The 15,524-nt window shown below is 51.1% G+C and overlaps 4 protein-coding genes across 4 annotated transcripts; 2 read left to right on the forward strand and 2 right to left on the reverse strand.

Moving 5' to 3' along the window:
- Positions 1-14: 14 nt before the first annotated feature.
- P174DRAFT_443261 (uncharacterized protein) lies at positions 15-641 on the forward strand. Its single transcript, XM_024827780.1, has one exon. It carries the CDS (start codon positions 409-411, stop codon positions 610-612), a length of 204 nt encoding a protein of 67 aa, XP_024681982.1. The 5' UTR covers positions 15-408; the 3' UTR covers positions 613-641.
- Positions 642-2,598: 1,957 nt separating this feature from the next.
- On the reverse strand, positions 2,599-3,931 carry P174DRAFT_443262 (NmrA-like family protein). The gene is made up of 2 exons (XM_024827781.1): positions 3,489-3,931; positions 2,599-3,301 (listed from the first exon to the last, which is right to left on the reverse strand). Exons 1-2 carry the CDS (start codon positions 3,747-3,749, stop codon positions 2,774-2,776), a joined length of 789 nt encoding a protein of 262 aa, XP_024681983.1. The 5' UTR covers positions 3,750-3,931; the 3' UTR covers positions 2,599-2,773.
- Positions 3,932-4,053: 122 nt separating this feature from the next.
- P174DRAFT_422391 (uncharacterized protein) lies at positions 4,054-5,233 on the reverse strand (the record flags this gene model as incomplete). Its single annotated transcript, XM_024825033.1, has 2 exons — positions 4,054-4,507; positions 4,557-5,233. 2 exons carry the CDS (start codon positions 5,231-5,233, stop codon positions 4,054-4,056), a joined length of 1,131 nt encoding a protein of 376 aa, XP_024681984.1.
- Positions 5,234-5,903: 670 nt separating this feature from the next.
- Positions 5,904-9,524, forward strand: P174DRAFT_422392 (cation-transporting P-type ATPase PCA1; the record flags this gene model as incomplete). Its single annotated transcript, XM_024825034.1, has 3 exons — positions 5,904-6,003; positions 6,060-6,679; positions 6,726-9,524. The coding sequence occupies 3 exons, from the start codon at positions 5,904-5,906 to the stop codon at positions 9,522-9,524; spliced, it is 3,519 nt and encodes a 1,172-aa protein (XP_024681985.1).
- Positions 9,525-15,524: the final 6,000 nt, after the last annotated feature.

The following is a 15,524-nucleotide window of genomic DNA, read 5'->3' on the forward strand; positions in this document are numbered from 1 at the left end:
TCCAAAGTCATCTCCAGAATCCTCAAAGGATCCTGGACATCAGTTTGAAGTATTCGGCGTACCCGACAATATCGAAAAATACTGGCCAAGGACCCAATAAGAAACAAGATATACACGCTCAACCATCCCCAAGACGCCCCGCCAAGTTTAGCAATAGTCACCAAAGCGGTGACGCCCAGAGCTGGGACGCCCCCCGCAGCACGCAAGTTGTAGGCACGGTCATAATCGGACTTTTCAAGGTCCTGCCGCGAAAGACTGATCAGCGCTTCTCCCATCTGGCTGAAGATCTTTTCCAGGTTCCTCCTGAGCGTCTCTTTGCCGCCCTGGAAAGACGACGGTGTGTGGATGCCGACAGCCTGCCAGGCACGAACGAGACTGCCGCCCCCTTGGTTGGAAAGGAGGTCGTTCATGGAGTACGCCAGCATTTTCTTGGTGGCAGTGTTGATGCTCGAGCTGTTCCTTTTCTCGGCTACGATTCTCAGTGGGGAGACGCGAGAATCGACCGACACGGATGCGACGAAATCATTGCCGGAGTATGTACACTCATACACGACTGCCTCGCTCGCGTCGAACGGGACGGCTATTGTCAAAATTGGTACGCCGCGTTGGTAGATCAGGGCAGAGCCGATGGCGAGGACGTCGAGCTCGGAAGAGAGGGCCAGGTGGGCCCCTTTCTGGGTGTCAATTTCATAGTACCAGCGGGTGAAATTTCTCCCACTGTTCGATGTCGTATCGATCGTCAATGTGTGTTGCGCATCGGTGCATGTAACGTCGATGTGCGTGCCGAATACGTCCCCGTAGAGTTTGTTAAATGTGTATGTGGCGGGGACATCGAATCCGATCCGTGGGCGTCCTGTGTAGTCTAGGTAGGACGATACGTTCAGGCCAATGCCGCTTGTACGCAAGGTGGGATATAATGTGTCCCCCAATGAGCCAGATTCTGGCAACCATTTCGACAGGACTGGATAAACTGACTTCCACTTCACGGCTGTATTGAGTCCCGCAATATACGCACTCCTAAACAAGAACGCATCTAAAGTCGCGAGATTGTAGGTATCTGTCGCGAGGTCTGGTGAAGCATCTAGCGCCTCATCCTTGGCCTTGAGAATCGTTGCCAAGGGCCAGCTCGCTGTTGGATTATAAAGTGGTTGCTCCACATTATGAACGCCAAATATGGCCACAGTTGCTGTAGTAGATAATGTCGCCACAGTTGTAAGGAATAGGAGGAACATACGAGTGGCATGGGACCAGCCATTTCTAAGTTGGTCCAGTCCACGCGGTATAGTTAATGGACGGAGATAAAAGGGAGCGACGCCTTCTTTGCGAAGGATAGCTTCCCGCGTGAGCAACCCATCGTCAAAAGCAAGGCCTGCCGTCACCAGTATCCCAACTGCGGTTCCTAAAACAGTGCAGCCGACATTCCACTGGGATGCGCTAACATTGATGGCTGGGAAACCGGGCGTGGAGACTTCACCGGCCACTGGCTGTTTCACGTTCACATAGACTGCCAATGCCAAAAGCGCTGCCACTGTTACAGTCACAAGCGAGCTGATTACCAAGACCATCGACTGATATTTGATCTTCCCCATGCTGGGCGTGTGGTTTGAACATGGGAAATCAAGAGCCTCTATCGAGACCTGTTCATGAAAAGACAATGAAACTTTAATCACAATAAGGTAGACGAGGCTTTCACGGGGCTTAAAAGTGGCACATATCCAGCAAGGACTTGACGCCAAGACACTACCTGTGAGATTCTCGTATTCTGATCACTAATTCTCTCCGATGGTTAAGCTAGTGCCGGGGCATTGATCCCCCTGGTATTTCCTTGATTGAGTAACTAACTGTGGGCTATAGGATCTGCAGGGTTCAGCGGAGGCTCGAGGGTCACACCCAACATCAGGGGCCCGAGAGCTGCATCCTGGACGCTGTGTTCAAAATACTGATGAGCCATCAAAAGAGACTCCAAAGATATCTATGTACGTTGGAGGACTAGACATTGGGACTACCAAGAGTCACAGAGAGTGGTCTAGCTACCAACGACAATCCCGTTTCTGGGAATAAACAAGACCAGGTAAAGTATAAGATCCACGTCATCAAGGCATATCAGAACACACTATGTAGGGAGATAGATATAACCATAACGTTACTCTCCTGCTCTACCTGACTCATCCTATTTACTTACAATGCCCTCAACCACCATCTCCTCCCTAACTACCCCATGCCGACACAAACTCCTCATAAGTCCAATAATCCTGCTTCAGCCCCTTCCCCCCGTCGTCATCTTCTTTGATAGCTGAGCAATAAGAAAATAGGAACAGCAGATCATACATGCGCCCTGTTGGGCTCATATTTATGGCCTGGAGTCAAGTGAAAGTGGGAGGGCGGCGATCTGGGAGAGAATCCTTGCCCTATTCTGACCCATATCACCCACACTCATCCTAAGATTAAATCCGACGCCATTTAGAGCTCAGGGCGCATTGAGAATTGGCCGCGTACTATAATGGGCTTTAAGTACGGCTGAGCGGACGGGAAGCCCGGTTTCCCCCCTCCTATGGTCGTATGTGCTAGAGTTAGAGAAAGAGAGAGTACTAAAGATATCGGCTGCCATGCGATGAATTTCTGGTGTTTTACCTCTTCTAGCCCTATTAACGAGGATGAAGTATCAGGTGATATGATATTAACCAGCGCAGAACCGCTCGGAAACCAGATCCCTGAAGAAAGGCCAAATAGCAGGGAATCTACCGATCCTTGCAGGTCACTGTCTACCCCCTAACTAACCCCTGAATCGTAGTCTCAAAGTCCTCCGGCTCCCTCCCCAGAATCTCCCCCAGAACAGGCGACACAACCGCCGTCTCCCCGCCCGGATCGCCTCCCAAGCCGTCGCCCACTCCCTCGACAGATTCACCCCGTGGTACGTATGCTTATCCCCAATCTGCGGCAGCGCCACATACTCATCCACCGTGATCTCCCGGATCCGCACAGGCTTCCCAACCGCCCGCCCCAGAACCTCCGCCGTCTCGGCCAGACTCACCTCCCTCGGCCCCGAAAGCAGCACCACCCGATTCAGATACGGGAAGCCGGACGGGTTCTTCGCATACGCATAGACCATCTTCGCGGTGGCCTCGCCCAGCTCGTCGCGTTTCGCCCATGCCACCCCCGGCCCTGTCCCCGGGTGCGGGATCGTGATCTCCTCGACGGGATTGTGCGGGTCGAACCACGCCGTGTAGATCGGGAAAGACTCGGAGTAGAGGCCCTCGCGGATGGCGGTGTAGGTGAAATGGCCAGGGAGTTCCGCGAGGTACTTTTCTGTCGCAAGGTGGGCGCCCATGACGTGCGCTAGGCTGGATTCCCCCAGGTCGCCGGCGAAGGCGAGGGAGGAGTAGAAGATGTGTTTGACGCCGCTGCGGCGCGCGGCGTCGATGGCGGCTTTGTGGCCTGGTTGGTTTGCGTTAGCTTGAGCAAAAAGGGTTTAGGATTGAGGGGAGTACCTCTACTCGGTGTTGAATCTCAAAGGAGGCGTAGGAGATTAGCATCAGGACGCCGACGTTGTCGAAGACGCGCTCGAGTGTTGCGCGGTCATCGTAGTCTGCTCGGCGGATTGTTGCGCCCTCGCGGGAGAGCGAAGCTAGCTTTTCGGGGTTGCGGGCGACGAGGATGAGTTGTGAGGCGGGGACGAGCTTGACGAGGTGGTTGATGATGCTTGTTCCTAGGCCTCCGGAGGCTGGGAAGACGCCGATTTTCTGGCTCATCTTGTTGCGTTTGTGTTGATGGCTATGATGTAATGGTAGTGGTGGATATCGTCGGGCTGAGGGACCTTAAGTTGTATATCAATTGAACAATTGGTGGTGCTTGTATGTAGTCAAGAATATGGTCTGGATATATGATCTGGAGATATTTCCTAATAATACATTGGTGCAAATGCTGATGTCTGATGTCTGATGTCTTGATGCTGTCAGTCTGCAGGTGATGGTTCCGACGCGGATTACCAATCGCGATGCTCCACTGACGGGGGTGTCCTATCCAGGGGACCAATGATAATAATACAAACGCTGGCTACATCTTGTTATAAGCCAGAATGAATCGCTCCCCATCATACTCCGACACGGTATAATACTCCTTGCGCACCTTATTATAACTCAAATCCTCGTTCCCCGCCATGAACCATCCGCTACGCAATTCTGCTGCTTTTCCAGGCTTCCACTTGAACATGTCCCCGGCTTTGGGTGACCGTCCATTGCTGCGCGAGAGGTAGAATGTGTTATCGTAGGAGAAGCCGCCCTGCATGCGCAAAAAGTCGGCGCAGTGCGCAAATGTGGCGGTGACGATGCTCTTGTCGTTGGTTTTGAGCTTGCCAGTGTCGGTGTCAAGTGGGTACTTCACGAGACGGATCGGGTCTTTGGATGAGTCGCGGATGAACTCGCCGACCAACAGCGTGTTGTCGCTACGGTCGACAGAGATCCAAGAGAAGCGGAAGGGGGATGAGGACCCCGGTGTCCATTTGTAGGATCTGTCGGCGTCAGTAACAATCATCCAGCCATCGCAGAAAATCGACATACCGAATCTGAGGAAGAACATAGAGGTATCCCGCCGCAGAGTACTTTCCACCCTTCTTTCCTACATCATCACCATCCTCAACCTGCCAGATCTTACTTAGATCAAACACCCGGACCCCATGCGACGTATCCACGACATACAGCCACTCTCCGTACCACGCAATCCCACCCGCATGCACTGGCACGGCAGCAAAATTATCGTCCGCAGTGGGCTCCACCAGTAGCACATGGCGGTACTTGTGCGTCTTGCGGTCGACAAAGCTCACGCGCACGCTTTTATCATCATCGCGGTGCCAGCTGACAAGCCACATCTCGCGGCCGTCCCATTTGCCTGAGGCTGAGGCATCAGCGGAACTGCTGATCCCCTGCGGCACCCATTTGGTAGTTGCCATGTCGCCGGAGTTCCACTTCCAGGCTTCCACGGGGCTCGTCCCGACAGGAGGCTTCCCCTTGACGAGGTCACGGTTGGCAGAGTCAAGCACGTGAGGGATGCTGACATTTTTGCCGGCCGAGGAGAATATATGAGAGAGTGAGGCTAGATGGGAGTTGTCATTGGTCTGTTGGAGGGTAAAGGCTGAAGCCGTGAGAGGGTCATTGCCTTTGGCGCAGAGACGGGGGTCTGCTGCACTGGTAGAGAGAAAGAGAGAGAGGAGACTGGTAAGGGCGAAGATGGACTTCATGGTGCGATGTTAGACCATTATGCTTGACTATTGCAGTCTCCATCACCCCTTATATAGACTTCGCATGGACGCCTGTTGAAATGATTTCTTTCTTGGCAGAGCTATGTTTAGCTGGATACGAGTTGTTCCTGTTGCGGATACGCGAACACGAGGATCGACACAATAGGGCTCGCTTCGGCTCCATACTTCGTGTTCATGTAACCCGCCTTACGGCTTTGGTCGGCGGTGCTCTAACATTATCAACCTGACTTCGGCGTGTTGAGTCGGAGACGAGGGGTCATATTTAGAACTAACCCCACACTCCTCGTATACAACATGAGGAGTAGCATTGAGTCTGTGGGAAGAGATGTAAACATAGGAAAGAGAGCTGCATGATGAAGATCCCATCACGTACAATCATTAGCAATATCATAATGTGGTTTGAGTCCTGATCTCAATATTTGCCCATAGATCTCCCCAGGTCATGTGACTCGGACTCTGGCCCAATCAATTGAAGTTCCCCGCGTCTTTCCGTCTTCTTCCGCTCTCTCGTTCATGCATCAGTTCCGTCTTCGAACCCCTCTTTATATCTCCAGGAGTGCACCTCACAGTCAGAGTCCATTAATTTTCGCTTTCTCTCGGTCTGATGAGAATCGTTCTGACCCGTTTAAAACCGTCCCTTGGGTCCACCATGCCTTGTGGATCTACTGCTGCCTCCCCACCTGGCGGGAGTTCCCGACGAGTGCCACCGCCACAGGAAGGTTGTTGTGCCGATGGGAGCTGGTGTGATGGTACGACTAATCCATTTTGCACTAAGCATGGGCAGTTCTGCTAAACCTCGATGTAGATGTTTGCATTGAAGTGGCTGCCTCCTACGAATGTAGCCACGCGTCCCACCTCGACGAGGCTGATCGAGGATGTGATACAGCGTGCTGCTCGCAGACTGAGCAGACATGCAATGGTCGCGAGGATTGCTGCAGCACCACCGGACTGAGAGCTCCTGAGAATACCTGTACCGACCAGTCCTGCCGCCCAAGCAACCACGGAACCAGCACACCTTGCGCAGGTGGGTTTGACAACGATGGTGCCTGTGGCGGCCAGTGCTGTGGTGAGGCTGACAACGAGGATGGAGACTTAGTTGGAACGGCAAAAGACAATTCAATGTCTGAAAGCGGCCCTAACTGCCAGAGCCAGTGCTGTAGCCCCGTGAAAGCTGACAAGCATGAACAAGGCGAATATGCTCTATCAAGCCGCGACGACGATGCGCATGCCAAAGTTGGCATTGGCTGCCAGATGAGCCGCTGTGACAAACCGTCTGATAAGCAAAAACGCAAAGGAGATGACGTTCTCGCTAGATGCGGAATTGACAACGATGATGAGAATTGCTGCGCGTCTAAGGCTGAGCAAGACGACCGAGCTCGCAACGATAGTTGTTGCTCTCCTGGCCGTAGCTGTAGCCTTTCGCAAGTGAGTATTGATCATCTGGTGAAATTCAACAGACTAACGTGTATAGGCAACGCGCCAGACCACGCCAGGAAAGCAAGCATGCGCAGGGAATACACCGTTTCGTCAAGCCTGCGCCTCTCATCTAAGACTTGCCTTCGAAAAGTATGCCTCGTATCTTGAGACTGGGCGTTGTATCTGCCGAAACGTCCTCTCCCAGTCCAATGTTTGCTGCGACAAGGAAGTTCGATCCGCTGCCATCAGCGCTGGCATGAGTTCGTCAGTAGAACTGGGTCCAAGTAGATCCGCTTCGGCTGTTTTGACCAAACGCCGTGATACCCTACTTGATAAGCTGTCTACCGATCTAAGCGTTAGCGAGATACACTCTCGCTGTTCCATTGAGGTAATGTCAGATAAGATATTGCCAAAAAGCGCTGCAACCTTGACCAAGCAGCCCGACCCGGAGATGGCTGCAGCTCGCGAAACAGTCCGATTCACTATCACAGGCATGACTTGTACTGGATGTTCCAACAAGGCTTTGAAGACCCTCAACAATTTGGACGGCATTTCCCGAGCTGAAGTTGTTTTCATTTCCTCCATGGGGGAAGTAGATATCGACCCGCATGTCACATCGGCTGAGACCGTACTTCGCCAGCTTGAGCGCGAAACTGGATTCAGTTGCACCCGCATTGTGCAGGACGAGCAAGTTCTCGATGTCCTTATGCCTGCTCATTGCGCAAAGCAGTTGCAGGACAGACTGCCTACGGGAATCACCTCCATCACCAAAGCAGGTCAAACGTATCGTGTCGCATTTGATCCCGTGGTTATTGGGGCTCGGTCGGTGCTCTCAACCATGCCAAATGGCAGACTGGCTCCACCACAGGATGCGTCCCTTGCAAAAGGGAAGAAAGAGCTTCAAAGATTGGCGTGGAGTACTGGACTGGCAACAGTTTTTACTGTTCCCATTCTTGTCTTTGCGTGGGCTGACATATCCACGTCGTATTCTAAACGCTCAATCACCTCGTTGGTCCTTGTTACCATTGTCCAAGCAATTGCAATTCCGGAATTCTACGTTGGTGCATTGAGGTCTCTTATATTTAGTGCAGTGGTCGAGATGGACATGCTGGTAGTCATCAGCATCACTGCTGCTTACGGGTATTCAGTTGTCGCTTTCGCCTTGACTCATGCCGGTCACCAACTGGAGCAAGGTGAATTCTTCGAGACGAGCTCTCTGCTCATCACCCTTGTACTTCTAGGGCGGTTGATCGCAGGCGCCGCAAGAGCTAAGGCTGTTTCCACCGTATCTGTCACGTCTCTCCAGGCGGAGACTGCCTTTCTTGTACATGCATCTGGTGAATGTCAAGAAATAGACGCACGACTACTTCAGTTAGGTGATACTATCTTGATCCGACCGCATTCGCGGATTGTGACAGATGGTGTGATCGTCAAAGGCACCAGTTCAGTCGATGAATCCATGCTCACAGGGGAGAATCTGCCTGTCGCCAAAGGCCCTGATGACCCCGTCACGGCGGGTACGATGAACGGCCCTGGCCCTCTCACCGTTCGGCTTACCCGTCTGCCAGGTCAGAACAGCATAAGCGATATCGCCAGACTAGTAGAAGATGCCATAGCAGCTAAGCCTCGGGTGCAGGATCTGGCCGACAAAATCGCTGGTTGGTTCATTCCCGCCGTTGTCGCCATTGCGATCATCGTTTTCGTCATTTGGATTGCGATTGCCCTCAAGGTTCGAGGGAAGAATGCTGGTGGTGCCGTTGGCCAAGCGATCACTTATAGTATCGCCGTACTGGCTATCTCCTGTCCCTGTGCCCTTGGCCTGGCTGTTCCGATGGTCTTGGTCATTACAGGCGGGGTTGCCGCTCGAGCTGGCGTTGTTGTCAAACAAGCCGACGCAACGGAACGAGCTTTCAAAGTGACTGACGTCGTTTTCGACAAGACTGGGACACTTACCACTGGTGTATTAGAGGTCGTGAGCACGCAGATTTTGACTGAAGCCTTTGGCTCTGAAGAGATCAGTTCTCTTGTGTATGCCTTGCTCAAAGACAACAATCATCCTGTAGCGTTAGCCGTTCGGTCTTTCCTACAGCAGGCACAGGTCTCACCGCTGGAATTAGAAAATATTGAGACAATTCCAGGTGCTGGCACTCAAGCATTGTGGAAAGGGATGACCATCGGAGGGGGCAATCCCTATTGGCTAGGCATTGAAGATGATCCCTCAGTGATTGCACTTGCGCGTCAGGGCATGACTCTTCTTTGTATCACGGCTGGCCTGGATATATTAGCTATCTACGGCTTGAAGACCGTTATCCGACAGGAAGCCACTGATGTTGTGGCCAAATTGCATCGCAAGGGCATTACTTGCCATACCGTTAGTGGCGATGGATATCAAGCCGTCAAGGATACTGCTTGTGCAGTTGGAATTCCTCCCGGCAACATTGCTGCCCGTCAGTCGCCCGCGGAAAAACAACGGTATGTGAAACAGTTGATGGACCAGGGCAAAAATGTCCTCTTCTGCGGTGATGGAACCAACGACGCCGTCGCCATTGCGCAGGCCAGCGTAGGTGTCCAGATCGGTTCCGCTTCAGACGTCACTCGCGCCGCTGCGGATGTTGTCTTGCTCGGCGGCCTCGACGGCATACTTGTTCTGCTGGACGTGTCTCGCCGCGCATTCCATCGGATCGTTTTCAATTTTGTGTGGTCCGCCGTCTATAATCTCTTCGCGATACTGCTCGCGGCGGGAGCTTTTGTCACATTCAGGATTCCTCCGGCATATGCGGGAGTGGGCGAGGTTGTCAGCGTCTTGCCTGTCATCATAGCCGCTTTGTCATTGGCATTTTTGAAGAAGTTCTGATATTGCAGCAAGCCCTTACGAAGCTTCGACGAGAACGCCATTACACTGAACGTTTCTGCTTCATTGATTACCGGCAGATTACTGCCCCTCACTCTTTTTATTATTCTCTGCTTACTGACTGGATTGCCTTACGCATCAACTCGCGCTAGCGAAGGGGTTCTGGTCCTTTCATGAGAAATCCACTCCGGCCCACGGCATTGGATCTAATCGGAAGGGCTGTTCCCAGAATTATTGGCATCTGTCCTCTTCCCACCTTGAATTATGTTCTTTTTTCTATAATGTGCCGCTCTTCAGTCCATGCTCCCACCCATCGTAGGCTTCAAGATCTCCGGATATCCTTTCTAACAGTAGTACAACGCAACAACGTCAACCTCTACACCCCTGATCATACTCCACGACTATCCTCACTCTCGCTGCTATTGCCCGTAGCAACCTATTCATGCACTCAGAAAGCCAGTCTGATAGAGAAGCTACGGGTAAATGCAACAGCCAGTCCCACAAACATTTCCTGTCACTTGCAACCCTACACCATCTCACCATTATAGTTTGCGGATTTCTGCATGTTTGATCACGGGAAATCACTTTCCCCAACTCTGGTCAATATTCTCTGCTTACTGAATGGTTTGCCATGGGTTATCTACTAATGCTAGTTATAGGGGTTCTGATTCAAGGTACAAGACATGCTCACTGTTTGTTTACGCTGTCCTACATTCTAGGTCTGAGACAACTTCAGGTAGCAAAGTGCAACTATCCGTCGACATTTCTAGCGCTATATTCATACATAGTATTCATTCCCTTTCCCGGTAAGGCTTCCCGCTTCCGGCTCACAGCGTATTGAATGCAAACAAAAGGGCTATTTGCTGGATCATAAATGTTTGTCCTTTTCGAAACATTTCTATTCACTCTTTCAGATTTACCACTCCTTGACAGCTTCATTCACTGCTCTTGGAATCATTCCCTGATGTTCTGACATAAAAGCTGCTTCTTCCCGGGAAATGTGGCCATCTTCTATTCACTATCTCAGACCCTCAGGCAACCCGTTCTCCCCTTGGCTCCCCCTGGTGCCTTGCTTGGGATCCTACTGTCTAGCAAACGAGGAGGCCCATGACCATCAAAAAGCTGTATGGGATCGCTGTTTACTGAACGGCGATACATGCTGTGTCTGCGGCTGTTGCTCGGCTTGAACATGCTGCAATCATCGAAGGTATTTGAGACCAACCCCTTCCCTGAATATGTCCAAACTTCAATGAGAACGCCATTTGGCGGCATAACAGGCTGACACTCGAAGTTCTGAGCTACGTTGCTGGGTGCAGGAACGGGACACCAACCACCCCGACAAATCTGCATACAACTTTCTAACGAACCTCTTACGTTCAAGATGCCCATATAGACACCAACTGATTGCGTGGTACGGCCAGAAGCTTTTGAGGACTCCCGGGCCTGAGGCAACCCGCCAAATTTCGCAACTCTACCTGAACTCTAGGTCCTGATCGTGGAGTCACGAGAGATGAATCGAAAGACGGGGTATGTGGCTCATGTTCTTCGTGATGTCAAGAGTCTCGAATAACTGTATCCTGGCATGCCAGCTCCTTTCATGTCTCGTACTCGCACCGCGTCATGATGCCGAGAAACTCCGAAACCCAAGTCAAAGCTACTCTCACCCTGTGCCTACAGAATACGATAGCGAGAAGAAATGTGGCGCATTATGGAAATTCGCCGCCTTATTTCGGCCGTTTCGGAGGCCCATCAGCGGCATGAATCTTCCTGGTAGGGCAAGGACGTTTTAACGGCCTTAGATCCTTCGTACACAGGTGGTGCATGGCCCTCGCCTGGTCCGCCGCTTTCCCCGATTCCTTTAGACTTTGCACAGCTGAATAGGTTACGCAATCGAGCTTCCAAATCTCCCTTCGGCGACGACATTCTCGCTGCGGTCGAGAAGTGGAAGATGAGCCACCCCATAGCCCTCCGCGAGGGGGCGATTACTACCGCACTGAGCCGTATGTATCACCCTGCTTTTCCTTTCCGGTGGTTGCTAACAGTTCCAGTTGCTCCAAATGGAAAGCTGACGAATACGGATCGTAGCTTGCTGCGAATCATGAATGTTGTGCGTGATGCGGACTGGTCTACAAACTCCAAGGGGGAGCCCGAAGAGAAGCCATTCGTCACGCAGGGGCAGAGTTCGGCATGGCTTTGCTACCTTCAATGCGGACTCTCTCTTCCACATATATAGCATCAAGGCATGCCTTCTTCTTCGATATTCTCTCTGAACATACTGTTCCCGATATCATCATCAGGCACACAACCATAATAATGGCCTCTGAGATCATTTCAGGCGCCATCGGAGCGGAGCTGAAAGAACCCCGTCTTCACGAGCTTATCAACAGACTCAGATGATTCAAAGAAATTACAACACGGCGATGAGCACACTACAGCTGTACATAATGTCCAACTGGGACGACGCCCATCGCGCATGGACTGAGAATGTGAGGCAACCGAGGAAGTGACGTCTTGACTATCAGTAGTCTTGTGTAAGTTTGGCTTGTTTTCTGAATAAGTTGAATGGACGCTGATAATATTCTTAGCTGCGATGTTGGGTGATGTGGCGAAGAGTGATCAGATCCGTGAGCAGCCTCGGAAATCAAATCTGATGTTGGTGCCAACCGTGAATATGCCGAGTCTGTGCTGATCTTCATTAAGTGTCGCCGCCATTTGCGCCTGCAACACCCAGGAGCAGGTCTGTCTTGGTCAAGACTTTTGCAGCCTCATTAGATGGGGAGTCAACTGATGAGTAAGTAGTCGCATACTACGTTATGCATCTTGTATGGCCAGCGGTTATCAGAGACTGACAATGTGATGACCAGATTACAACGCTTCCAAACCTCGTTTACTGTCGACCGGCTCGATCAAAAGACCTGGGCGGTCTATCAGAGGTTCTATAAGCTCAAAGGGCCAGGTCTTCTGGGCTCAGGGATACGGCACCATAATCATGGACCTTACATTGCCGGATAGCAATGAGCGTATCGGCTCCCTGGTCTTCCCTTGATTCGCAAGCTCGCAGAGTTAGGCATTTAGTCTGTCTTCAAGCAAGACGGCAGCGTGGAGCTGCTCCATAATGGTCTCACCAAAGCTTTCGCCACAACTGTCCAGAACCACTACTTCCTATGTACAACCGGCCGCGAATCAATCAAGACGTACGCAGACTGAGATTATTTTCCCCATGCCTGCTGGTGACCCGCCTCAACCACTTGACATTCGACGTTGCGACCTGTACCCTGTCCAGTCTCCTCGGAAAAATCTCGTTAGGCGACTTCAGAGAACGGCCTGATCATACAATCGAGCTACCTGGCCTGCGTCGTTCACTAAAGCCTCACCAGGCCTTCGCTAACAATCGTCACAAAATTAAAGCCAAACCACAGCTACACTGCCACACACTCAATGTTCGAACTATATACTGGACACTGACTACTGGGAAAGACCTGAATGGAGGATATCTGACAGACGACATTGGCTTAGGCAATGTAAGCGGACCTGCCACCTGACATATCACCTTCGATTTTATGAAACCGACCTACTGGAGCCTAGAACGGAGAGACAGCGCGGGACCAGGGGGAAAAATTAGTTCACTGTCAAAGCATATGTAATGTATTTCGTTTCTTTCTTGCAATAGATGCAGGGCTAAGTCTGAGCAGAACACAACAAACTTCCACCATCAAAAGGCGATGACACCGTCTTCAATCTGAGGAGGACCCGCTTCCATGGACGCAAGATCAAGAGACACAACCGGTCATCTGATTCCGATGTCCACGAGGAGTGTATCGAAATACAATACCACTGGACTAAAAGGGTGTCTGGACACAGATTATTCCCCTAGTCTCCAAGCGCGTGCGTGCTTATTAAGGCACCTGAGCATGGGACTCAAGCAAGCCACACGCGAGATTGCAGCCTTGCGTGGCATGGGACAATCCATCGCGCGACACGCCAACTACTCTTCTTCAACGACTTCTCTATGGAAGAGCGTACGTAACAGACATAGTGCAATGAAGTCGCTAATAGATTTCCTGGATGAAGCCGCGGGAAAAGACCGCACAAGATAGTTACGTCCGAATCATCTTTTATCGCAGTCATTTATGACTATTTTGCTCAAACGCCGTCGAAGTCCAAAAAAGACTGCCAAATGCAACGTTGCAAACCAGGCAGCAAATTCATCGTCTTTCGATCTTCAGACTCCTCCGCCACCCGCCGCGCGTTACCCTTTGATCCAGTCCGACAGAACGCCGTCCTACCCGATATACATTCTTTTGATAGTCCCGGCCGTTCCCTCAAACGCTCCCTCGAACTTCCTCCTGCCCTTGAACGTCCCTCTACTCTCGAACAACCATCTTTGGAACGTCATTCCCCGGGACGTTCCGCTTTTCAACGTCCTTCTGATTCCGTTCGCTTTGCAGACGTCCTTAAAAGAAAGAGGTCCAGTGGAGACGACAAGAGCAAGGAGGACTTGGTTTCTACAGCTCTGACACTGGTTTCAGACAGTGAACAAGATGAGAAGGTGCATCAAGACATGACGCTAGCTGACGGTCTTGAGCCGCAGCCGATCCCTGTCCAGGATCTGTTCGACAGTCCTAGTGCCATATGTGGCCATACCTGGAAATCATTAATAATCTTCTATCAGCTATTATTGCTCGGCCAGCGACTTCTATTTCCTTCTCGACACCCGCAGAATGTCTGAACCAACCTTAATTCGACCAGCTGCTCAACGTCAGCCTTTTGCTGGAAGAACCCCAAAGACATCCTACGATCCGTGAATTACTAGGGAACCGCATACAAACTGAGCAAGGCAGGAAGCAAGTGCATCTCAATGACGAAAACAGGCCCAGGGATCCAGTAGAACCGCCAGTGAGATTGGCCCCGAGCCAGTGAAGGCCCGCGACGGTGTCGTCGGCGTTGATAGATTATCTACAGCCCCGACAGCTACGGAAGCAATACGGGCACCTGACGACCGAGCCGAACGTTTGATGAGACTACAAGAAGACATACAGCGGTTATCTGTCTCCCACTTGACGTGCCGCAGCACTCATCATCATGCCTCCGCGCCGATACACAAAGGAATTGATGAGACCGCATGGCCAGCTTCGCTCCAGAAACTTGGAGTTACCGCCATCAAGATCGACGAGGATACAATGACATACCCCTGGGGTAAACCAGCGATCACTTTACAGCGCACGCTTGCAAAGACAACCAGGTATGACAACAACGCCATGTTCAGTGACCAGGCCAGGAGGGCCCTACGATGGGTTGAAAACACGTATTTCAATCTCTCAGAGGCTGAGCGAGGCACAATGTCAGATCAGGATCTTGCTGAGTGGAAGCTTACCGGCAAGGCAAGAAAGCATGTGATGCAACTAGTACAGACGGCCCGATGTTATTCCGGAAGCTATCTGCCTGGCTTAGATAGACGTGCGAGCATCTCTTTCGTATCTAGACAGTTACGAATTCCAGCAGCTTCATAGTCCATTTCCTTCGTAAGGTTATGAGCCCGAGAGCAGCAAGACGAGAGAATTTCCTATATTAGGGAAAATTCTGCCCTGGATTAGGAATGTCGAATACTATTCTAGATGATGATTCAATATTTATACTAGACCATGATTCAATATCAATGCTAGATCATGATTTGATATCGATACTAGATGATGATTTGATATTAAAATACTATGGATTCGATGGGCAATCCTAGATAATGATTTGATATAAACTATAGATAGTATTTGATCCATGTAGTGCGTGTAACTTTAAAGGGGCCCGGGAGTGGTGGCATGTAATCATTGTAAAAATACCAAGTGTACATTGTAGCTATAGTCCACTGTAAGCTGGTGTGATGGTACAATTAATCCATGTTGCATTAAGCATGGGCGGTTCTGCTAAACCTTGTTGTAGATGTTTATATTAAAGTGGCTGCTCCTATAAATGTAGCCACACGTCCTGCCATGCTAAGACTGATTAAGG

The sequence above is a fragment of the Aspergillus novofumigatus genome (assembly GCF_002847465.1).
Source record: "Aspergillus novofumigatus IBT 16806 chromosome Unknown P174scaffold_5, whole genome shotgun sequence".
NCBI lineage: Eukaryota > Fungi > Ascomycota > Eurotiomycetes > Eurotiales > Aspergillaceae > Aspergillus > Aspergillus novofumigatus.